The sequence below is a fragment of the Nannospalax galili genome, unplaced genomic scaffold, assembly GCF_000622305.1.
Source record: "Nannospalax galili isolate Female #2095 unplaced genomic scaffold, S.galili_v1.0 scaffold155, whole genome shotgun sequence".
Taxonomy (NCBI): domain Eukaryota; kingdom Metazoa; phylum Chordata; class Mammalia; order Rodentia; family Spalacidae; genus Nannospalax; species Nannospalax galili.
Window position 1 is genome coordinate 5687271 of NW_008339923.1, and position 25008 is coordinate 5712278.

General features: G+C 42.8%; 1 protein-coding gene across 1 annotated transcript; it reads left to right on the top strand.

Annotated features, from left to right (window-relative positions):
- The first annotated feature begins 6717 nt into the window (after positions 1-6717).
- Lrrc30 (leucine rich repeat containing 30) lies at positions 6718-7770 on the top strand. Its single transcript, XM_008834654.2, has one exon. It carries the CDS (start codon positions 6727-6729, stop codon positions 7630-7632), a length of 906 nt encoding a protein of 301 aa, XP_008832876.1. The 5' UTR covers positions 6718-6726; the 3' UTR covers positions 7633-7770.
- Positions 7771-25008: the final 17238 nt, after the last annotated feature.

A 25008-nucleotide genomic window follows, 5' to 3' on the forward strand; every position in this document is an offset into this window, starting at 1 on the left:
TGTAGGGAGCTAGCAGCAGGCCTGGATTCTACCTAGGATGACAGTAGTACCTGTCACAGTGAATGGTCAAACATACCTGCAGACATTGCTAAATGTCTCCTGATGGGGAAAACTGGCTCAGCTGACATCCACCACTGTAGGTGCTGTGGGTTGTGTTACAAAGGTGGGTCCAAGATGCTTAGGGAATTGAGGAACAATGCCCAAGAGGGCTTGGAGGAAGGCAGATGGTGGAGGACGACGTTCCTGAGGAGGCGACCTAGGTCTTTCGTGGAAGTTTGGTGGCAGCCATGTGGAGCAGTGACCAGCAGGAACAAAGGGACAGTGCTACGAAGTCCTAAGGGGTGGGAGGTGTGTGTGGGAGGCATCTCTACCTCAGTGATGCTGGGATATTTGTATGCTTCTCACTCTCTCTATATATACATGCCTGTGTGTATGTGTGAATGAGACTCTGACACAGGCAAGCACGTTCTTCCTCAAGCCAAACTGCCATGAGTGCCCAAATGTTGGTTCATTTCCATGAATATTTATTGCACAACTATAGTGTCCTCAGAATTGCTCCAGGGTTCTGAGGGTAGATGAGGAGTGTGCAGTCTAATTAGGCTCACAGCTACTTTGAGCTGAATGAACAGCTCAAACAAATGGAAGGTGGACGATTTCAATTTCATCAAAGGACCTTGACTTACAGAGCAAGCAGTTCAACAGGGGACTCTCAAGATCCTAGCCCCTGAACTTTGCTCTAACAAAGCAGAATTTTCTCTGGGAAGAGTGGATGGAGGTGGATATGTGTACTTAAGAGGAATAATAGGAAAGGAAGGGACCGACCCTGAGACCCTGATAGGTGAAGGTGCTTAGCCTTGAGCGCCCAGAGATGGTCAGGAAATTGACCTCTTGTTTCCATCACATATCCCTGCTACTTAGGAAGCTGTACTGTGTTTTCTGTGTCCTGAGTTCTTTCATTCCGGTAGCAGCCTTCTTTAATAAACACTATGATTGTGCCTGTGTCATGGACAAGGAAACAGAATACAGACAAGTAAAAGTTTGCACCAGGGCCCATGGCACTTACATAACAAGTCCAGCACTAAAACCCGGAGCTTGGGACACTTGCTGTCCCTCACTGCGGTGGCTATGAATGACAAGGCTGTGGTATGGTCTAAACAGGACAATAATTGGTCACTTCATCAAGAAAAAAGATCTGTAGAAGAGCACAGGCCTTTGCAGGGTAGAGAGAGAATGGGGGAGTGGAATCAGAAGGCCTGGATGTTGATCCTGGGCAGATACTTCCTAGTTTTGTGATGTGGAGAATTGTTTAATTTCACTGAAGCCTGATCTCTTCTTCTTCAGTGTGAGCTAAATGACTCGGACCTCACAAGTCTTAGAGTGTATGAGGCAGAATAAATAGAAGTACAAGGCACTGGTGCCAGTGCTCACAGCCGCACTAGCTAAACACACTGTCTGTATAAAGTGAACGTGGGACACAGGAGGGTTGCTTTTCAGCCTTGGTGTGACTGACCTTGGAGAAAGAATGAAGTTCAGAGATGAGGAGCAAATGAAAATCTAACTCGAGAAGAATGCCTCCTTAATGAGCAGCTCTGGGGGCATGTGTGTGGGCAGGGCTCCTCCAGCAGCTGTCATTTACTGATATCCTGCCATTGTCATTTCTGTATTATGCCACATATCATTAATAACCATGAGTTAGGGAATTTTGTAACATACTTTAGGCGTTATCATTGTGTGCAGTTTATATACACTTAGCTACAGGAAGTTCTGACACATGGGAGTTTACTACTGTGTCTTTGCAGATGTCTATGAAAACTGCCAGAAGGCTGTGCTTGATGCAAAGAGGCAGCCAGCACTGTTTGCTCTTTTTCCTTGTCCTACTTTTTATGTCTTCTTATTCTTGCTTACCAGAGACTGTGTTCCTCAACAAACATCAGCCCCAGAAGATTTTGCCTTAAGCCTTGGGTGTATTGGTCAGTTTTTCATTACTATAAGGAGATACCTGGGGCAGGATACTTAGAAAGAATGGAGGTTTAGTCTAAAGATTTGGGGGTTCAGGGTGTGATGCCTGAATAAGCCCAGTTTTAAGGAGGGCCTCCCTCTTGGATTCTTGGATATATCACATCATGATAGATGATAATGATGGGATAGCATGCAACAGCTAGTGATTATATGGCAAGGCAGGAAGCAAGAGAGCTTGGTAGGACTGGGCTCAGGCTTTTATGACGTTGAAAACTACCTGAACCCTTCCCCTAGGGCTGCACGCCCACTGACCTCAGGGTCTCTTAGTAAGTTCCACCTCTTGAGGGTTTCATAGCACCTCCCAATTCCAACATATGGAACTCTGGAAGACAAACCTCATCTAAACCACAACAGTGGGATCAGACAGGTTTTTATTTATTTATTTATTTATTTACTTATTTGTTTATTTATTTATTTTAAAAAGACAAGATTGAAGGCTGGGGAGGTGGCTCGGTGTAAAACACTATCCATACAAGAATGAAAACTTCAGTTCCTATTCCCAGCACTCACATAAAAGCCAGGTGTGGAGGCCTGCTTCTGTAATGCCAGCTGGGGACCATAGAGCTAAATTGATGAGCTCCAGCTTCAGTGAGAAATCCTGTCTCAAAAAGTAAAGAAGAGGGCTGGGAGATAGCTTGATGGGCAAAGGCATTAGTCATACAAGCTTGACACTGAATTTGGTTCTCTGGAACCCTGGAAAAGATTGGTGGTGTGCACCTGTAATATCAGCTAGATTTGAAGCTGAGATGGAGGAATTTCCCAGAAGCTCTTGAGGGGGAGGAGGCAGGGCTAGCCTGGAGTATGCAGCTCAGTGGCAGAACAGAGACCCTGTCTCAAGGTGGAAGGTGAGAACTGACTCTCAAAAGTTGTCATCTAACTTCCACACACATGTGCCCATGCACACCTGTGCTCACACACATACGTGCATTCATATATGTATATACACTAAATTATTATTTTTTAAGTGTAGAGCTATAGAGGAAGATAGCCAACATCAACTTCTGGCTTCTGGCATCTGCACCCATGTTTACAAACACCTGCATGCACACACCTACTTGAACATTTACACACACACACACACACTGAACAGACTGAAATAGACATGCAAAATATTAACTAGATTTTCTCTCTTCATAATTTTCTATATTTTCTATTTTGACATTTTAAACCAGTAAACAGGTTGTATTAATAAACTGTTTAGAGATACATATTTCTTTCTAGGGTATAGGCTGGCTCCACCTCTGGCTCAAGCTCTCTATTTCTTGGTTCACTGAGATGTAAGGAGTCCCAGCTATAAGCCTGTGGTCATGAACTCTGCTATGGCCTCTCCACCATGATGGACTGTACCTGTACCCTCTCAAACCATAAGCCGAAATAAAATCTCTCCTCCCTTAATTTGCTTCTGTTAGGCATCTGATCACAACAATAGGAAGGTAAGATAAACGTGTTTCCACCTTCTCACCACAGCCTGATTTGCTGTGGGGATCAGAATTGCAGCTGGAATGGGCTCTGGGCAGTCACTCCTGCAGACGGCACCTTCACAGATGAGGAAACAGAGACTCAAGACACTAATTGTCTTCTCGGTACTGATTGAATAGCAGGATTCAGTGGGCAGCATTTACCTGTTAGACGTTTGAAGAAAGCACGCCAGCTGTTCACAGAGCTCACCCTCCAGGGAAGATGAGGCTCAGCTTACTAGAAGACTGGAAGGATTTGGGAGACGAATGAAATCCAAAACTCTAAATTTTTCTGGAACGGTCTTTTAATTTTGCTCTTCTTCGTTATTCTGGGGTTCAGTGAATGGCAGAGTTGGTGCCTAATTGAGTTGTTACTTCCACATGCGTAGTTAGTTCCATGGTCTGTTGGAACTATGTTCCCTCCAGTCCTGCCTCACAGCACTTAAAAACAAGGACGGGCAGTTCTTTCCACACTAGTCACATTAGTGCAGGGTTAAGCCTGGAGCGTTCTGGTGGTTCCTAGCCTGGGCTTGTAAGAGACTGAATCCCAAATATACAAACAGGGTCATACTTCCTGCTTCTTCTTGGTCTGACAGGAAGGCCCTACTAGTTTATTTTACTTTTTAATTCAATTTAATTTTGAGACAGGGCTTGCTATATAGACCAGGCTGGCCTTGATCTCACAGAGATCCTCCGGGCCCTGCTTCCTGAGTGCTGGGATCAAAGGTGTGTGCCATCACACCCAGCAAGGCCTTATTTTTTTATTTTTTATTTTTTTAAACTCCAACAGGGCCTCTAAAACTGATCTGCTTAGAGTCACATAATCCTGAATATCTCATCTTGGAAATGTGACCTATCAGCACCCTCATCTTTGTCTAAGTTGATCAATCCAAAATTAGGGAGAGGAAACCATGAAAACACAGGAGGCCCACGCCCTCCTGGAAGCTTTGGATTTTCATTCCTGAGTCCCATCTCCACTTGTGGAGGGCTTCCTCTTTCTGTGTGAATGTGTGTATGTATGTGTGATTCTTTATGTACCTTGATGTAATTCTTTATCTTTCAGTAGGTTCGACTGTTGCTCTCTGCTGGCCTGAATTTTTCCTGCCTCTTAATTCTTTATTTGACTGAGAAGATGAACCCTACAATACCCCAAGACCGATAACAATGTCAACCACAACAGGCTGTGGAGCTGGATTAACTGAGTTTGAAGTTTCATTCTGCCAGTGACTATCCACTTGACTCTGAACAGTGAATTGATTCTGCATAAGTAACTTGACCTTTCTCTGTCATATCTTCATCTGCAAAATGGCAATGACTTAAATACCCATTCTACTCATGAAGTGTACACTAATTTTCACATAGCATTCACTAAACATTGACTATCAATACATGCTCAAAATTATTAGAAAAAGGAATCAAAAAAGAAATAATCATCACAAAGAAGAAAGTTATTTCAAACCACCCCAGTTCCTGTTATCCCTCATATTTATGCACTGTCTATGTTCACAGAAGGAAAGAAGAAATATACTACTTTTTTAACAGCAGCTCTGTACTGTTTTATAAGATTTGCATCAATAAGATATTGTCTGCTACAAAAATTTAGGATTCAAATTCAGACGCATTATTTTCCCCCCAACTAATAACTAAAAGCATTCAATGCCTCATGAAAAAAACTTCCAAAGTCAACACCTCTGTTTAAGAATCCCAGGGCTGATCCAGTCCAAAGGGGTCAGATGTTTCAATGTTAAGTCTCCCACCATAAGTTGAACAGCCCTGGCTGTTCCTTTTGCCCTGAGACGGCCCCTCGGCAGCCACAGGGTGGATTTGGAGGTTCCCCGGCAGGTTCCTGGCCTGGTGGACATCTGGGCAAGGTGAGGGTTACAGGGCAGCAGCAGTCTGTAGGTTAACAGGGTTGCCACTAGCAAGAACCACATATTTGTGGGCCAATCAGCCCTCATGAACCCTGCCAGCCTCTTCTTCAGACCCTAGGTCATTATCTTGCTAGCCTTACCTTCCCTCCATCATTATCTAGTTTTAGCAATTTTTTTACCTTTATAAAAGCATCTGCCTCCTCCCGACCACATTAATTCGATGGTGCTACCAGAACAGGCACCAGACCAGATAGAGTAAACAAAGATGTTTTCTCACAGTTCTGGAGAAGAGGAGTCTGAGGTTAGGAGGTGGCCCCTTTGGAGGCCTCTCCTCAGCTTTCAGACAGCTATCTTCTCTGTGTTCTCATATGGCTTGATTGCTAAGCACCATCACTTTGAGGGGTCAGGATTCCAACATGTGAATTTTGGCAAGAAGTTCCAACAGAGAGCTCTACATATTTAGAGTAGCATTATCTTTCAAAGAGAGAGAATAAGAGTGGAATAGCAGGTAGTCAGGGAGGGTGACTCTATCCCCCAAGGAATTCAGGTGTCCTGTGCTTCATGAAGCTTTTGTTCAATCATTTAAAGCAATCCTGCAAAATTTAGAAGACCGCTGAAGTAGAGGGACCTGAGCTCCTGCGGCTGAGATAGGAGTGAGGGAAACAGTCCCTCTCATTAAGCTATCTCTTACAGGCACACTGGGATCCTCTGCCTGGAGGGGCCTGGGTGTCCAGGCTGCTGTTTGCTATTTTTCCATTGACACTTGCAGCAGGCATAGCGATACCATCTGATGATCCCTGGCTCTGAAAACATAACTCCACTGTTAGCACCCAGACCAGCTACACTGTCACTGTCCAGGATGAGCTTCTGTAGTGCCACAGATCTCTGTGGATGTGGCCAGCTGTGTTTTTCCACTTTGCTTCTTTTTCTAGATGAGTTTTTTAATCACCCTGATCAACTGCGATACCCAAGAAAAGCCGAGTGGGTAAAGTTATATGCAGTCGCCCTGTAACCTGTGCACACACACCAGGTCAATAAAACTCAGGCAGAATGACAGCGACAGCTGCCTTGTGGCGCTCAGAGGGAATTGAGCAGTTCTGTTTGGAAGCCTCAGCGACAAGTGTATCATTACAGCTCGTCTTCCCGGAGAGAAAGTACTCTGACCCACCCTCAGGGACAGGCACAGCTCTCCAACAGCCACACAAGGTCCATCTTGGGCTCCTTCAAGGCTTCATCAAGAACCTGTGAACTCCCTCCATACTAGGATCCCCTGGCCACACTCTGCTTTCACCTCCATACTGTCCCTGCCACCAGAGTCTGACTTTGAGGAGCCAGGGCAGAACAAGCTCCCAGCCTTGAAGCAGGAAAGGAAGACCCGAATGGGTGCCAAGCAGTCAAGGGCCAGCTCCAAGGACAAGGACCCCAAGAGGCTACTGCTGATGGGAAGGAGACAAAAGTTCTCTTCGTGGGATGACACCCTGCTCTTGGGGAAGGACCCGAGGTCCCTGCTGAAGCGTGGCATGCGCCACGTCAGCTTCAGCTTGGTCACCAAAGGAATGACAGATATCCCAGACTTTCTATGGGGTTTGTCAGAAGTCCAGAAACTTAATCTGTCTCACAACCAGCTCCTAGCTCTCCCTCCTGAGGTAGGGAGGTTGACCCGGATTGTGGTCCTGAACTTGTGTGGGAACCGTCTCAAGAGTCTTCCCAAAGAAGTCAGCCTCCTCCAGAGCCTCAAGGTCCTGTTTCTCAACATGAACTGCCTGGCTGAGATGCCAGCTGAACTGAGCTTGTGCAGGAGCCTAGAGGTGCTGAGTGTGTCACACAACTGCCTATCGCAGCTTCCTGCCAGCTTCGCCGACCTCTCTAGACTGAGGAAGCTGAACCTCAGCAACAATTACTTTGCACACATCCCCATCTGTGTGTTCTCCTTGAAGGAGCTGGATTTCCTGCATGTGGGCTCCAATCGCCTAGAAAACATCGCTGAGAGCATCCAGTGCCTGGCCAGTCTGCAGATCTTCATCGCAGAGAGCAACAATATCCACTCCTTCCCCAGGTCACTCTGCCTTGTCACTAGCCTGGAGCTGTTGAACTTGAACAACAATGATATCCAGACCCTTCCGGATGAACTCTACCTGCTGCGAAGACTGGGGAGGATTGCATGGAATCCCATGGACAAAGGGCTTCACATTTCCCATAACCCTTTATCCAAGCCCCTGCCAGAGCTAGTGGAAGGGGGACTGGAGATGCTTTACAGCTACCTGAAGGACAAAAAGCACAACTGATGGCATGGACACCAGAGGCATGGACAGGGGCCAGTTCGTGTTGATGCTTTCAGCCTGGGTACTTATCTAGTCTAAGCTTTGGCTCTACTGCTAGTGTCTGTCAGTACTGGGTTCCTTTTGCTAAGTCACTATCGAGCATCTGATCAGGTGAGGTACTTGCTTTTAACTCTGTCTGTCCTCAGTACCCTGGGAGAGTATGCGTATCTCATTCAAAGCATGAATTCAAACAGGCTTTTGGCTTTTGCCTAAATGAATGAATTGCTCTAACAGTAAAATGCAGCTCTAAGTAAAGTAAATAATAGGTCTAAATTCAATGTAATTCCAAGGTCAAATATACACTACTATATACTGTGTGCCAAGTACAGTGTGAAGGTTTGGGTGGTTTCCACCCTTGAACCAGCAGCTATATGGCAACAGCAAGACGAGTTCCTCTGTCAGCCCCAAGCAAACTTCATTTAGGAACAAAGGGCAAGCTGGAGCTGGCTTCACGCTGCCTGGGACCAAAACAAGCAGAATTGTTGCTGGGTTCTGGGGAAATGATCATGGGAACTTTTCCTTTAAGATGCCTCCAGGGCATTAATTAGGCTATTCATGGCTGTGTGCTGGTGACAAACAGCATGTTAGCTTTCTGGTAATAAACAAGAATGATTTCAGTGTGGAGTCTCAGTGTTCTTTCCCAGGCCCCTCCTACCAACCATCATCCCTCTGTGCTTTTTGCCAGGGACAGGAGCCTGTGGTCAAATGACCCTGTTCTACTTTTATTTTTCTCTTTCCCTGGGTTTGACCTCTCAGAGATACATTAAGCCATGGGGGTTGCGGGGGGCAGGGGGGGGGAAGGCCAGAAGACAGGCATGAGGAGGTAAGGCATAGAGAAGTCACATACAAAAAAAATTACCCTTTAAAAATTTGGAAAAGACAAACATTTGCTATTTGAGTTTCATATATGGACATGACAAAGCTCCTCGGGCTAAAGTTGCCATCAAGTCCCTAAGCTTGTTTTAGTTTTGGTTTTAAGAGTACACAGCTGTCAGCTAAACACAGACACAGGTGTGGGCAGTGACAGTGAGCCAGGGTCACAGGGTCTCACTGCCAACGCAGCAGCCAGGGGCGTCAAAACATTGGTTTTTATTTAGGGTTAAAGGATTACTGTGGAAAGGTGATGTTGGTGAAGATACCCACAGGTCCACGGAGAGTCAGTTTCTCTAATTTCTTGGCCCAGTGATTTATAGAAAGTAGCAGACAACAAACAAATAGAAAGGTTTGGGGTTGCTGTCAAGACTTTGATAACTGATTTCATCTTAATTATCTCTGTTTAACTGACTTATATTAATCAGTATCTTCTCTAGTCAGGACACCGGGCTGGGGATCTGAGAGGAATGACGTCCTATTCTTTCTACAAAGTAGATCACAGTTTGGCGAAGGGCACAGACCCTCATGGGCCTTCACCACCTGTGATAAGTTGTGATTCCCCACAAAGCAAGAAGACTCTATAGTAGAAGATACCCTGACGTCCAAAGCTCCAGGAATCAAAGAAGAGTAAACAAGGGCACAGGTGGGGTGATCAGTCAACCCCCCCCCCCGCTGCCATCTAACCCCAGTACCTCTCCTTTCTCCCCTGTCCCCAACTTAGAAAGTACAGGGAAGTGCTGAGACAGTGGCTTGCTCGTTCTCAAGTTCTGAGCTTAGGCACTTTTTGGGTGTATCAGCCTTCATACTTTTGCTAAGAGCTGTTCATAGGAACAAGCTGTTTTTTCAACAGACTCTAATGTCAATTCTCCCGTCCACACAAGAAGAAAGCCAGTTCCTGCTGTTTCCATCAGATGCTACACCTCATTCACACATTTACACAGGAGCTCCTCTCCTGAGCCATTGCAAACAGATCTTACCAGTGTCACTTGGAGGCAGCTGAAGTTGCTTCACAAGCCTCAGGTAACAGGAGACTGGCAGATCTCTGCTAGCCCACACAGGCACACTCCAAAATCCTCACCTGTGTTGGCTTATTGGCGCCAAGACTATTTAAAAACATGAGTGGAATTCTCAATTGACCTCCTGACTCTGTGGGAACAGGGCAGGTCACTCGCTGAAGCTTTGGCCGAAGTCTGTGCAGCTGTCAGGCAGGCACAGACGTGCACCAGGGTGGTGCCCATGAGTGGTGGCTGCTGTGGGCAGCTTTGGCTCACACTGAGCTTGCATGACCTTGATCTGAGAAGAGATGTGGGAGCACTGCCCTTTCCTGCTGAGCAGTCATTTTATTTCCTCTGCCATCCTCTCAGTCACTTGATCCCACAGTAACTCTACTCCAGGGAAAGAATGTACCATATTCTGAAGGTGACCCATGAGCTTATTGTACTTTTTATAAGAAAAAAATTGCATCAATTTGGTGGCCAGCTTCTCTGGCACCTCTCAAAAGTATAATAGCACGGTTTCCTTTGTTAACACTCAGCATGGGGGAAATCACAAAAGTGGAGTAGTTACCTGTTGTGCTTTAGATATTGATTCTTTGTGAACGCTTCTTTTTATTGATAATGGAAATGCTGAGCCAAATACCAGTTAATGTGCTTAGTTATTCAAAATGCTACAGTGGAGGGATTTGATAGAACCTACCTTTGTGTCTTTGCTGTCGAATGCCACGTTTATTGACTATGAAATGCCTCTTGCTTATCTTTCATGCTTTTGACATTGTCACATTCAAGTAACTTCCAGGTGTTCTGGAGGCTCCTGGAATCAAAGGCTGAGGATGCTGCACTGGCTGTGGGGTAGATGCAGTCAAAGAATAGATGCTAATTGGCGTTTGATGTGGGGAATCTGACTGCTCCATTTCTGATGATGTTGTGTTCATGTTCCTTGGCTGTCAGCACACAGGGATGTCAGTGTGGGCTCAGAAATACCTTTTGAAGCAGTTGCAACTTATGAGCACACAATTAAGCAAAAACCCTATATTCCTAAGAAAGGAAGAAGACTGAAAAGACACATCTGTTCATAGAATAATACTGCTAAATGCATAATACCGCTGCATAATACTGAGTGCACAGTCATCACTCAGCTTGTTGACTTAATTCATGGATGATAGAAGAAATGGACCCCATTCTTGGGCTTTGGTTAATAGACTCTGATTCTGTAGTAACCAAAGAGAATGAGTTCAGGACTGCACACCTGGAGTTCACAATAAACTTGTGTCTGCCCTAGAAAACAGAAAATGAGGGAATGCTGTCATCATTTACAGGGATGCATGAAAAGAAACCAATTTCTTATTTTCCAGCAATAGATTGTAGCATTTTGAAAGCCCATCTCTCATAGGCCTCAAAGCACCAACTGGATATGTGTTTTGATAGCCAAGCATAGGAAACACAAAGATGAAAGGGTATGGTCACTGGAAATCCATCAAATATCAACAGTTTGAGACTACAGGGATGGTGAGGCCTGCAGGCGCTCGTGTGTGTGTGTGCGTGTGTGTGTGCGCATGTGTGTGTGTGTGTGTGTGTCTGTGCCTGTGTGTCTGTGTCTGTGTTTGTGTGTCTGTGTGTGTGTGTGTGTGTGTCTGTGTCTGTGTTTGTGTGTCTGTGTCTGTGTTTATGTGTCAGTGTGTTCAGGAGTGTCCCCCCTGGTCTAAATGGAATCACTGAGACTCTGGTTATCTGTGTCTGTGTCTGTGTTTGTGTGTCTGTGTCTGTGTTTATGTGTCAGTATGTTCAGGAGTGTCCCCCCTGGTCTAAATGGAATCACTGAGACTCTGGTTAATAGTTAAAAAAAATAGAGGGTGAATTGTGGAAATGATGTTTAAAAGAAACAAAAACAAAAACAAAGACTTAGGCTGCTAGATTAAAACAACATGAAGATACTAAATATGGAATTATGCCATTAGTAGATACTCTGTAAATGTCTTAGGCTAACTCATTATTCCAGAAATTATTTTCAGTCTTGGATAAAATACCCTTGAGAAACACAAAACTTCCTGCCTAGCTGCAATATGTAACGTAGTCTCATCACCATTGTCATTTCTTAATGACATCCAGGAATACCAAAAAAGCATCATGGTATACAGTTGAAGAAAAACAAAATAAGATTCAGAATAACATGAAACCCACTAAAACAATAATGGGAAAAATCTTGACCTTGTACAGAGAAAACTTTCTACAAGTGTTCCTTTTAAATTACCCATTGCATTACATCTTGAATCAAAAGCATTACTAATTAAAAAAATAGCATGGTCATAAAAAGGGGAAGCAGAGAGGGCTTGTGATGAATTTGCAAGAACTAGGGCATCATTAGAGAGAGCATAAGCAAGAGCTATTAGCATGACGCTTGCTATGCAGATTTTTTTAGCAGTGTCGTAGGAAAATACTTACAAGAAGACAGTTTATTTCCTAAGGCTTCTAGACTCACCCCTTATCCCAGCACAGGGTAGAAAATAAAAAGTGAACTGGATCAAAACTTATCTTGATACTAGTGAGAGAGATAGACATTAGTGAGAGAGATAGACATCATAAACACTGCATGAGTGTCACTCTGACGGTGGGAGCCAGCGCTGCCGAGGGAGCATCACATAATCGCCTGCATGCTTTGGTCTTCAGTGACTTGAATTCCTCAGATGTTAGTGTGTCAGCCACGCCACTCTCAGAACTCTGCTCTTTTCTGGACTCCTGAATGCCATGCCCACCACACTACGCATGCACACAGTGGCGTGGTGCAGAGCTTTGGACTGAGCCAAACATGTTGAAAGCTCAGCATCATCTGTGTGCCTGTGTGCTCTTGGATTGTGCAGGTGCTAGGGACATGATGATGGTCCAGGCTGTCACCCTCGGGTGCTTTTAATTCTAGTGGAGAAGAAGACAATGCTCCCCTGACAAATGCAGTGCTCTGGCAGCAATAGCTGAAAGGATGGGTAAACAATGCAGAGGCACTTGGCTGAGCTGAGAGGTGGTAGAGGTATTGCACGACTGCACGGTGTGGGGTACATATGGTCCATCATGACTGTCCCAAACCCAACATTTCCTTTGCTTTGCTTCACTTTGTCTTGACAGGCACTTGGCTGAGCTGAGAGGTGGTAGAGGTATTGCACGACTGCATGGTGTGAGGTACATATGGTCCAACATGACTGTCCCAAACCCAACATTTCCTTTGCTTTGCTTCACTTTGTCTTGATGGAAAATCTGTGAATCTCAGTGTCCCAAGCAATCCACTTTATAGCTCCTCTGGATCATTTGTCTTTTTTCCTTTCTGCCAGAATCCAAGACTTTGGGTTGCTACATGGAGGGAGGATGAACTCTGTATTCTGGGCTGGTGAGGAACTCCTGAGCCCTTCCTTTGCCACATTATGGGCTGTTAGGGCCTTAAGAGGACCTGGCTTGGCAATGATCCTTGACACTGGGTTCTCATCATAATTCCTTGTCAGATGGACATAAGAGGAAACCCTGGGCCTTAACTGCAGAAATTGTAGAACAATTGGTCTGGGTGAGACCCACACTTCTTATTCTTTAACAGGTTCTGTAGGTTGTGATGGTGTTGCTTCCTCTAGGTTGATAAATGCTGAGGTCAGCTCTTACCTACCGGGGCAGCTGTGAGGCTGCTCAGTCAGTGAGACCACCAGGTCCTGGCAATACGAAGTGGGCAGGAAAAGGTGGGAGGGCCCTGAACCTGGTCAGCAGATTGGAGCCCCACTGGTGCCCCGTGATTAGACTCATCTAAGCAGCTGTGAAAAATTTAGAGCTCTGCTTCCTTTGAGATACTGTCCATTCCTTGACATTGGGGGAGGGCCTGGCATGTGCAGTTGGAAAAGGCTGTCTAGATATTTCCAGTCCCAAAGCAGACAAGAGCAAACCTGAGCCAGCAGGATGTGTGTCCATGGAAAGCCCAAAGCTGCAAGGTCTGCATCCTGCTGCTCCCTGGGTAATGCTGAGATTCCTAATAATTCCCAAGCCTGGGGGCCCTGAACTCTTGGGTAGCTAGTACTTTGCATCTAGCATACAGTAGGAGCATAATAGTGACTGGTGGAAAGGATGAATAACGGAGAGTGAGTATGTGGAGATCACTTTGCCCTGCCAGGCCTCAGCTTTCTGCAGTGAGGAAGGTGAACTCACCTTCAAGTGCTCTTAAAGCTGCAGGATCCGTTCAGCTTCAAAAGTCTGTGAATCCATTTCTCTTTACTTGGCTTTCCTTTTATTTAAAGTCTCAGTACTTAGATACCTGAGCTCATGATAATTGTGATTATTCTAGAAAGTAAAAAACACGCTGTGAAGATAGATCAAGATCAGTATGAGTGATTTAATGTCTTCTCACAGCATCATTGAAAAGATGTTAATTTTGGTTGACATTTAAAACTATAAAATGAGGGGCTTGGATGTAGCTCAGAGGTTGAGTGCCTGCCTAGCATATTCAACCTTACTTGGTTCTTTAGCAATGTTTTTTTTTTTTTATTTAAAAAAATATAAAATACCCTGTATTGCATCAGAAGTTCATGACCTCTGTATTACATGGATTCTACCTTTAATTTTTCTTATCAGGGGCTGGAGTCTCTTTGCTAATTTACTGATAAAACTTTCCAATTTATGTTTCTTTAACAGATGGAATCACTAATAACCAGTTTTTCCTCAAAGACCCTAATTGGGTTCGGTTCAATAATGTGATTAGGATTTCTTCCATGGTATAAGTTAAGGAAGTATCATGAGAACGTCACTGTATTAGCCACTTTTCTGTTGCTGTGATAGAAACACTGACCAAAGCAATTGATAGAAGGAAGAATTTATTTGAGCTTACAGTTCCAAAGGGATAAGAGTCCATCATGGTAGGAGGGTTGGCAGCAAAGGTGGCTAGAGGAGGAGCAGAAGCTAGGTTCTACATCTTCAAGTAGGCACAGGAAGCAAAGAGAGAAACTGGAGATCTGGCAAGGCTTAAGAGCTCTCTAAGCCCACCCCCCAGTGATGTGCCATCAACTGAGGACAAAATGTCCAAATACTTGGAGCCTATGGGGGATATTTTCATCCAAACTGCCCTCCAGAGTGTTCCCTTCCACAGGTGCATGTGCACATCCTCCAAAGTGCTTCCTTTTCACATGCACATGTGTGTCAGATTTGGATTTGGCATACATTTCAAAAGCAGCTTCTGAAAATGTACACGCAAGGTGGCAAAAATGTCTCTTCCTTCTACGTCTTGGTTCTTTTTAAAATATTTATTTATTTATTATTTATTTATTATTTTATGTGTATGAGTACTTTGCCTGCACCAGTGTCATGCAACGCCTGTGGAAGCCAGAAGAGGGCATCCGATTTCCTGGAACTGGAGTGTTATATGGTTGTTAGCTGCCATGTGGGTGCTGAGACCTGAACCCCGGTCCTCTGCAAGAGAAGCCAGTGCTCTCAGTTGCTGAGCCATCTCTCCAGTCCTTATGTTTTGGTTCTTAACAATCTTCCTCCTCTCTCTACTTAAACTGTTTGGTCAAAGACACAAATCAGTGCTGCATTATAAACATTACAAATCTAAAGGCAATTTGCTTTTGACTAACCTTAGTTTGAGATGGGTAAGATTCAATTGTGCTTGACAAGGACTCTTGAACAATCTAGTTGCTATAGTACTTGAAGAATTCAAAACACAGTTTTATTATTCTCCTCCTCAGCCAATATATATAAAAAAGTTAAGGATTTACATTCTGGAAATTGCAGGAACAGTTTTAGCAAAGATATGATAAATTATTTTTTACTTAGATTTCAATTTATGTTCTGTCTTATTTTTAGAATTAAAATATATCATCAATAATCAAGAAATTTGCTTTATCTCCCAGAACTGTGTGCAACATATTTTCTTTAGAAATTTTTGTTCATTTGACAATTTACTGTGTTAGAGGAAATTGAGTTTACTCCATTTATAAATGAACTTGCAAGGTTCTTGTTAATGAATATGCCATAGCAAATCTAATTTGACCTGGCTTTCTTCTACAGCTGAAGGAGAAACATTGTTCCATTTTGATTGATCAGATGCATTTTTTTTATCCACATGATGTCAGCCTTACAGTCATCACCCATTGTGCAGGGGCAAAAGATGAGTTTGTCAAAATCTCAGAGCACATGTACAATTAAAGGTTGAGAGCCTACATCTGGGCAGCAGGTGTTGAGACCCTGCATATTCTAAGAAAGATCTAGACTGTGACAAGCTCTTGGAGGTGACCTCTACACTATTGAAATGTCCTACCCAATAAAAGGATCTTTGTTTTACTGGGTTGTGAGCCACAACAGATAGTCCATCCTAAGAGTGGCAGTTGTGATGGGGGGGGGGTGTTTGGGCAACATGGTACCGGTGTGACCTCTAGAAAGGCTGGATGAAGGAAGAACCAAAGTCTTCATGTGGGAGACCATAATTGCCCCATCCTATTCCTCCAGGCTTCCCTGTCCCAAGGTTCAAGTGAACTTGCCTATTGGGGATGCCTTTTACCTGTCACATGTCTTTGTAACATCTCTGCAACTCCATTAGGAGAGAATGGTAGAGATTTTATGCCTAGATTCTCCTTCAGTCTGTTAGACCCTCCTTTTTACTTTGCTGACTCGAATGCATCTTTCTGCTCTGATAAATCATTATCTTAAATACAACATAGTCTATGAGGTCTGTGAGTTTTTCTAATTCTCAAGAGCGAAGGCAGCCTTGGGAAGCTCTAAAAACTAAAGTTTAAGGAATAAACTTTATTAAAAAAAACAAAACAGTAACTCGGGGCTGGAGAGATGGCTCAGCAGTTAAGAATACTGGTTGTTCTTGCAGAAGACCCAGGTTTGTATCCCAGCACCCACATGGCAGTTAACAACTGTCTGTAACTCCAGTTCCAGGGGATCTGACAGTCTCTTCTGTCCTCTGAGGGCATTGTATGACACAGGTGCACTTACTTATATGCAGGCCATACATGCATACACATAAAATAAAAATAATAAATAAAATGTTAAAAGAAACAGTAACCCATAATCCAGGAGCATCAGATGAGAAACTGCAGGTCCTCAGCTTCCCTTGCCTGAAGGGAAAGTGGTAGCAGGGGCAAGGGTCCCACTTGCTCTTGCTCTGGGGGTGGGACATGACTTCTGGAAAGAGCTCAGTTTCCCAGGATCTCTCCTTTTTACTAGGATAGCCCCGAGCACACTAATCAGACCCCTTTGGAGCTTTCTAGATGGTTTTGGTGCTAGGAATTGTCAGAGGAAACCAGCTGCAGAACATCAGGAGTTCTTGGGCATGGTGAAGTTCCTAGAGGATGGTTATCATCAGTCCCAGAGGGGACTGGAGAACTGAAAGATTACTGGAGAGCTTCTGGTCTTCAGTTCACATTGGAAACCCAACAAAGCTGGGATTCCATTCTGTCTTCTGGAAAAGGGAGAAACCCTGAGCCCACTCGCTCATGGTCTGGGTGAGCTCCATGTCAAGTCTAAGTCTGGTTACTCTCAACAACCTTCTGACTAGATATTGGACATTTGATAATGTCTTCCTGAATTATATAATGTTTCTCTATCAATGTGCCATTTGTATATCAATCTCAGGTATTCAAAAATATGCCTGAGGCTCCAGAGTTAGTGCTACCCATTTTATTAATTTATTCATAGGTGAAATATTTAACTCATTTGGTAATGGAAGAATGATTAATATAGACAACCACACATACACAATATAGCAGTCCCCTTCTATGCTTTCTGTGGTTGCAGTTGTCTGTGGTCAACACTGATCTGAATATATAAAATGGCAAATTCCAGAAATAAAGAACTCATGAGTTTTAAATTGTGCTTCATTCTGACATCACACTGCTCAGGGGATGTGATCCATCCCTTTGTCCAGTGCATCTGCACCATATATGCTGCCTGTGTACATGTCACTTAGTTACCATCTAGTTGTCTAATCCACTGCCCTGGTATAATGCACTAGGGAGATACCACATTCACACAACTTTTATGTTAGTATTGTTAAACTCTTACCTAACTTATAAATTAAGCTTTATCAATCATGTCTATAGAAAAATAGCACAGGATACACAGGATTTACTACTTTCCACAGCTTCAGGTGTCCACTATAAAGTCTTAAAATATATCCTCTATGGAGAAGGATCATTATATGTGTTAATGTGTGTTAATCTTTTATATGTGTTTATATGAGTTAATCTTTTCTTGTCAACTTGATTGGATCTGGAAACAACTAAAAGGCAAGATTCTGGACACTTCTGTGAGGGACTTTCTTGATCAGATTATTTGAAGTGGGAAGACATGCCCTAAATGTGGGAGGAACATCCTGGTGACTCTTGAGATACAAGGAGGGGGAAGAGGGAAGCTTTTGCTTTCACCCACTTGCCTGTTTCTTGCTGGTAGGTTCATCTACGTATTGCTGCCCCTCCTGCCACATTCTTTTGCTGAGATGAGAACCTAGCTTCAATGGGCTTCTAACGTAGAATGAAGACCTGTGGCTCTCCAGCAATCCTCTAGATCTTCACCACCAGATTCAGACTACTGAGGCACTGAACCTCATGGACTGAGCGGTTACTGGGCTCTTGGTCTCTCCAACTGTTGAATTGTCCAGATAGTATCATGTAAGCCAACCTAATCTCCTTTTAATATATATATTTCATTCCATCAGTTCTGTTCCTATAGAGAAACTTAATACAGTATGTCAAATAATGGAGGAAAATATAACAGAGAGAAAGAATTGGACTGGAGGGGCATTTGCTGTAGGATTGCTAAGAGAGTAGCTGAGATCATGTCTGAACAGAGCCTGGAAGGCAATGAGGGGCCTGTTGTGCAGATATTTCCATTGAAAACGCCCCAGGGTGGAGAGAAAATGTGAGGATAAGCAGCAGCATACCTGATGTACCTCTATATAGAACAACAAGGAGGCCAGCGAGGCTGAGGGAGCAAGTTCGAGAGAGCCACGAAGTTGCAGCCGCACTGAGAAAGGCTCTTAGAAGGCTCCAGGCCATTGGCAGAGACTTTGGCTTTGGTTCTGAATGAAGCGAGAAGCCACTGGAGCTTTATTTTAAGTAGAGATGAAAGTATGTCCTAACTTCCATTTTAGAGGCATTTCATGAACTACTAGGTTGAGAGAACACTATGGAGGCAAGAGTGACTCCGGGGAGATTAGTAAGGAGTCAGCTGCAGTGTTTCAGATGACAGATGATGAGGACTTAAACCAGGCTGAGGGTGGTAGAGGCGGTGGTGGGAGGTATTCTGACAATAGCAGTGACAGAAATTGAAATTGCTGGTGAACTCGATGTGGGGGGGGGCGGGGCGATCCAGAATAATCTCAGTGTGTTTGACTTGAGCAGGTGGTAAGGGTGTCATCAGCTGAGGGAGGAAGACTTCCGGAGAGAGGCATATGCTGACTTTAAAAAAAAAAAGATGGCCAGAGCTTCAAATGCCTCTGCCCTGCAGGAGTTTGGAATCTGGGGTTCAGGAAAGAATTCTGGATTAAAGACAAGCCTTGGGGAAGTACCCAGGCAAGATGTACAGGAAGAAGTCAGAAATAAGTGTATCCATTGGGAAGGGCTTCAATGAAAATGACAAACTACCTTTTCATATGGTTTTCAAAGTGTTATGCTCAGTCATCTGGAAAATGACCATAGCGATTTTATTTTTCCAGATTCTGTCTGTGAGAGGTGTGATGGTATCTAGATCTAACAGCTGCATTTGAGAAATCCCTTGAAATTGTTATTTGATGGGAAGAGAGATGGTTTCTAACCACACAGAAATGTTAGAAGGGGCAAGGGCTCCAAATGGACCCTTATGCCCATCGGCCTTGGTTACTACCTTACCCCATCTCCCTCTCCTAAGTGACAACAGTTTTACTCAGTCCTGGAGTACAGATCCATCCTGGCTATCACCCAAGCGTCACCCTCCATTGGACACATCTCAATTCGTCTCCCTTCCTTCTTCATCTTTCTCCGTTTTTGTTTCCACCTTAGGGAGGATTATGAAGTTTTAAAGCTATGTTTAAAACTAGAGCAAAGGACAGCAAAACCAAATCTGCATTTCTTCTTGAATCTTTGAGTAGGAAAATTTCCCTTCAATCTGTCATTTTAATGCATGGTTTTTAGAATGAGAAATTGATAGATGTGGTTTAGGAGTTAGTCTGTATTCTTTCTACTTTCATGCTGACTCTGCTGGCCTCAGCCCGGAACATCCAGGCCCAAAGGCTTCTCCACATAATGTGGTGTGTAGCGCCACTACTGTTTTTCTTGTGGAATGACTGATGCTTCTTCAATATATTCAAACACAAACGGGCGTCTACGGCACTCTCATCGTCTTCCGGGCTCATCCTGCCCTCTTTCCACAACTATGAGAACAATAAGGCAGTAGATGAGGAGAAATGATGCTGGAGTTTCTGCTGGAAGCCATCCCATAACCTATGATCCATTTTCAAACTATTTACTGTGAATGGGGAGTGTGGTTCCTTTGGGGAGTCAATGACAGGATAGGATGGATGTTCTCTATTGCTTCCAGATTTTCCCTTTCCTTCAATTCCCTTTCCCTTTTGCTTTCCCCTTCCTCCCTCCCTCCCTCCCTTTCCTCTTCCCTCTCTTCCCTTCCTCTCTCCTTCCTTTCCCTCTTTTCCCTCCCTCCCATCTCCCTCCTTCGAGACAATTCTCTGGGCCATGTTTCCATACAGACACTTTTTTCATATCTTGGTCAAATATTCTGGCAGTTGCTTATATTTTGCTAATACAGGGGCTCTGAAACAAATTTAGCACTTCTCATTTTCTGTGGCAGAAACAGCCACAGAATTGTTATCTTCTCACTGGGAATTTATATTCCTCACATGTGTTTTGATGATGACAGGCCTTTTTCCATCTCCTTCTACCTCCTCCTTGGGGGAATAGACATGTAAGGATAATTTCTAATTTGGTATTTGCTTTACTCCTCACGTACTACTGCAGTTTGAAAACTACCTACAAACTAGCCAGCAGCTTAGACTTTTAAAAGTATACTTTGGGAAATGAGAGGCACAGGGGAAGAAGAGAAAAAAGGGCCTGTTAAAATAATACATAATACATTGGAGGATAAATGTAAAGTATGTGGAGAAGAAGATGATTTTCCAACTGTGCTGGGCACACAGCATCATACAAAGCTACATTTATGGGATAATTTCTAAGCTAAAATTCTGCACTGCTACAGTGCAGACGGTGGCAGAGAAACAAAGATGCTGTCCTGTCTATGTCCTGTAATTCAAATCTGCTTTAGCTCATCACTCATTCCAGAAGAGAATAGTGAGTATCTGTATTTGCCAACTAGAATGACAGAGTCACAGGAAAGGAACGTACACGTGGTTCAAAGTTCATGGGCTTTTATCACTTTACTATTCTTTTAAATGTAAAGGATTCCCATCATTTTGAATTTTGTGCCCCAATGAGACTTTATAAATAGTGTCATCACACTACTTTGAGTCTTTAATATTCAAATTTTCACATAATATGGTGACAGTGAATAACGTAGAGATGTATCTAATGGTTGATATAAAAAGCCATAAAGAATGGTACATGCGCCCAAATCCATAGCTCAAGAGATGGTCAAACACTGTGTTTTTTCCTCAGTATGACCAGACTAACATCTATCTGATAGTTTTAGAATCTAGAGTCCAATAAGACAAATGTTAGATTTGCCTAACCTGAATGTCTTTCTTTCAAATATGTATTTTCCAAATATCTGCACTCAAATGCACAGTAACAAGGATGTCATCAGATGCAAACTATCCAGTGTACTGATTTATCCATGTTTTCCTTTTTACTATAATCCTTGTCCTAGGTTCTATGACTTAATCAAAAGCTCTTCCATCCAGCCCAAGCCTTGAGATTAGATTCTGTCCAGCCATCTTCCTCACTCAGTCCTCTTACCTAGTTCAGTTCTAAGAGTCTACCTCAAACCCCCTCTACAAGTCTTCCACTGCCACCGTCCTGTCTGACACTGGTCCCCCTGCTACCTTTTCAGGACTTCTTTTCATTCATCTTTCACACAGACACCAAAGGGGATTTTTTAAAATGCAAGTTGGGTATAGGATCTTGTTATATTACTGCTTAAAGTTCATACACACACACACACACACACACACACACACACACACCACATGTACAGGATCTTTAATATGATCTACAAGACCTTCCTTGCAAACTCTGATTCTGATGATTTCTTCAGAGTTTTACCCACCATTCTGTTTTCTGATTGTCCACCATGCTGTGTTTTATCTCCCGAGGTTGGTGAACACCATCCTCCTAAGGACCTTTGAGCATACACCATCCATTCTTCTCAGAACACCTTGCCTGGGAAAAACTTATTCAAGTTTTAGCTGAAATACATTTTCTGGAACACCTTCTATCTTTCCCTCATAGTACATACCACAATTGAAGTGATGTATATTTGAGTGTCTTCATTTATGTATGTATAATTGGATGTAATTAACTTACATGTATATGTGTATCTTTATATGCTGTTTATGTCTTGCTAATATAAGATGTGATTAAATGGAATTAAATTTCATAGACATAACTTCTGTAATCCCAGCACTTAGGAGGCTGAGGTAACAAGACCATAAATTTGAATGCAGCCTGGGATATATAGTAAGTTCAAGTCTAGCCTGTCTCTGTCTCTCTTTCTCTCTGTATGGCTGTCTCTCTTACTCTGTCTCTCTGTCTCTTTCTCTCTCTCTTACACACACACACACACATACACACACACACACATACACACTCAAACACATGGGTACTATCTCCCATCCCATGATGATAAGAGACAATACTACCACATCTCACGGTTATACTGAGCATAGAGCACGCTTCTTGGTCCATGTTGACTACTTAACATTGGATGCATTTACCTGTAATTATTAGAAATTATTAACTTGTAAATTGTGCCTTAGTTGTGATTTGCTTCTTCAGTCAAAGACCATATTAAAGAGAACCTTTTAGTGCAAAATAGAGTTATGTTATATCAAACAATACTGACCCTGCTTTCCCAGAGAAGCAAAGAATAAATATAAGGAGCACCCATCACTTGTTTAGCTAACTTTAACATTAACAGTGCATGCATTATTAAAGCTGCAGTCATGAATTATATAAATAAATTATCAGCTTGGGGACAGAATGGCCACCATGGGCAGTGTCATTTCATTCACTGTTTCTTTGGTAGAAGACATTACCTATATGAACTCAGAGAGTTTGAGCTCACGGAGAAGTTGGCCCTGGAAGTGGGGTTGTCCATCTCCCCAATTTCAGATCCAAGCATGTTTGTCTCAAAGTGTCCTCCAGTTGCTGCTTCACATATGCTTCTTAGCTGCTGGTACGTGTAATAAACAAAAATAATGATTAAATAATGAAAACCACATGTGTATGAATAATATTTATTGACTGTTTACCATATGTCAAGTTTATTTAAGTCTTGGCAGATCTCTGTTACATATTTACCATTATTAACCCATTGACTAGGTTGGGGACTTGAAACGAGAAGTGTAATGACTTGGCCATCTGGTCACTAAAAGAGCTGGGCTCAGACCTGGTCTATGGATGCAGTGACCTGGCTCATCACTGCATACTATGTTGACCCTCACATATGCTTGTCAGGTCACCAAAGATGGCGTCAGGACTGACCACAGGAATGAGGAATGCCTCCTTCCTTTTTCTTCTAAGGAATGTTTCAAGAATTTCTAACTCATCATTTGATAAGAAGAGACTGAAACAGAAGAAGGCTGTGCAGTTTCTGCTGAGTAAAGCATCCCTGAATGTTTCCTGAAGGGGAGCATGAACCAAATCTTGGGTCACATGCCTGTAATCTCAGCACTCTGGTGACAGAGGCAGGAGGATGGCGGGAGGATGGCAGGTCAGTCCCGGCTGGCTCTGGAAGCAGGGTTGTCCCTCTCTTCCAATTTCAGACCTGTGCATGTTTGTCTCAAAGTGTCCTTGAAGTCCCCTTGTCTGTGCATGGGCTGCCCCTCTCTCCCAGTTCTGTGCTGAAGAGACAATAGAACAGTAAACAATCCAAGAGCAAGACATTATACTCTTGAGAACAGTTAGAAGGGAAACCATTTCCAACATATGTTATTGCCATTTTTCCTATGGTATAAGAGTGTTTGCAGTGGGAAAGAGAAGTTGGAAGTTCAGCACGGGAAGCTTAGCTATGGAGAGAAAGCTCAACTGGGAACTAGCTTGCTGCTTCAACTTCTCCAACAGGTTTCAGTTGAACATTGTGCATGATTGATTTGATGTTGCCACCTCTCTCTACTGCTATCTGTTTTTTTACTTGGAAGCCTCATCAGAGGAGACAGTACGTTCTGCCCCAGGAATCTCCCTACTGGGGACTCCAGCTGGCTGCCTTAACAGGGCTTCCCCAGTCCATTTTCTACTGGATGTTTTGAGTGTTCAATATAATGGTTTGCTATCTATCTATCTATCTATCTATCTATTATCATCATCATCATCTATCTATTTCTCTATCTCTCTATCATCTATCTATCTATCTATCATCCATCTATCTATCATCTATCTATTTATCTATCTATCAGCTATCTATCTATTTATCTATCTCTCTATCAGCTATCTCTCTATCTATCTATTATCTATCTATCATCTACCATCTATCTGCCTGCTATCGTTATCTATCTATCTATCTATCATCTATCTATCTATCTATCTATCTATCTATCTATCTATCTATCTATCTATCTATCTATCTATCTATCTATCTATCTATCTATCTATCTATCTATCTATCTATCTATCTATCTATCTATCTATCTATCTATCTATCTATCTATCTATCTATCTATCTATCTATCTATCTATCTATCTATCTATCTATCTATCTATCTATCTATCTATCTATCTATCTATCTATCTATCTATCTATCTATCTATCTATCTATCTATCTATCTATCTATCTATCTATCTATCTATCTATCTATCTATCTATCTATCTATCTATCTATCTATCTATCTATCTATCTATCTATCTATCTATCTATCTATCTATCTATCTATCTATCTATCTATCTATCTATCTATCTATCTATCTATCTATCTATCTATCTATCTATCTATCTATCTATCTATCTATCTATCTATCTATCTATCTATCTATCTATCTATCTATCTATCTATCTATCTATCTATCTATCTATCTATCTATCTATCTATCTATCTATCTATCTATCTATCTATCTATCTATCTATCTATCTATCTATCTATCTATCTATCTATCTATCTATCTATCTATCTATCTATCTATCTATCTATCTATCTATCTATCTATCTATCATCTATCTATCTATCTATCTATCTTTCTATCATCCATCTATCTATCATCTCTCTCTATCATTTATCTATCTATCTATCATCCACCTATCTATCATCTATCTATCATCTATCTATCTTTCTATCATCCATCTATCA

Coding starts and splice junctions, on each gene's coding strand:
- Lrrc30 (XM_008834654.2), top strand. CDS start 6,727: ATGGGTGCCAAGCAGTCAAGGGCCAGCTCCAAGGACAAGGACCCCAAG.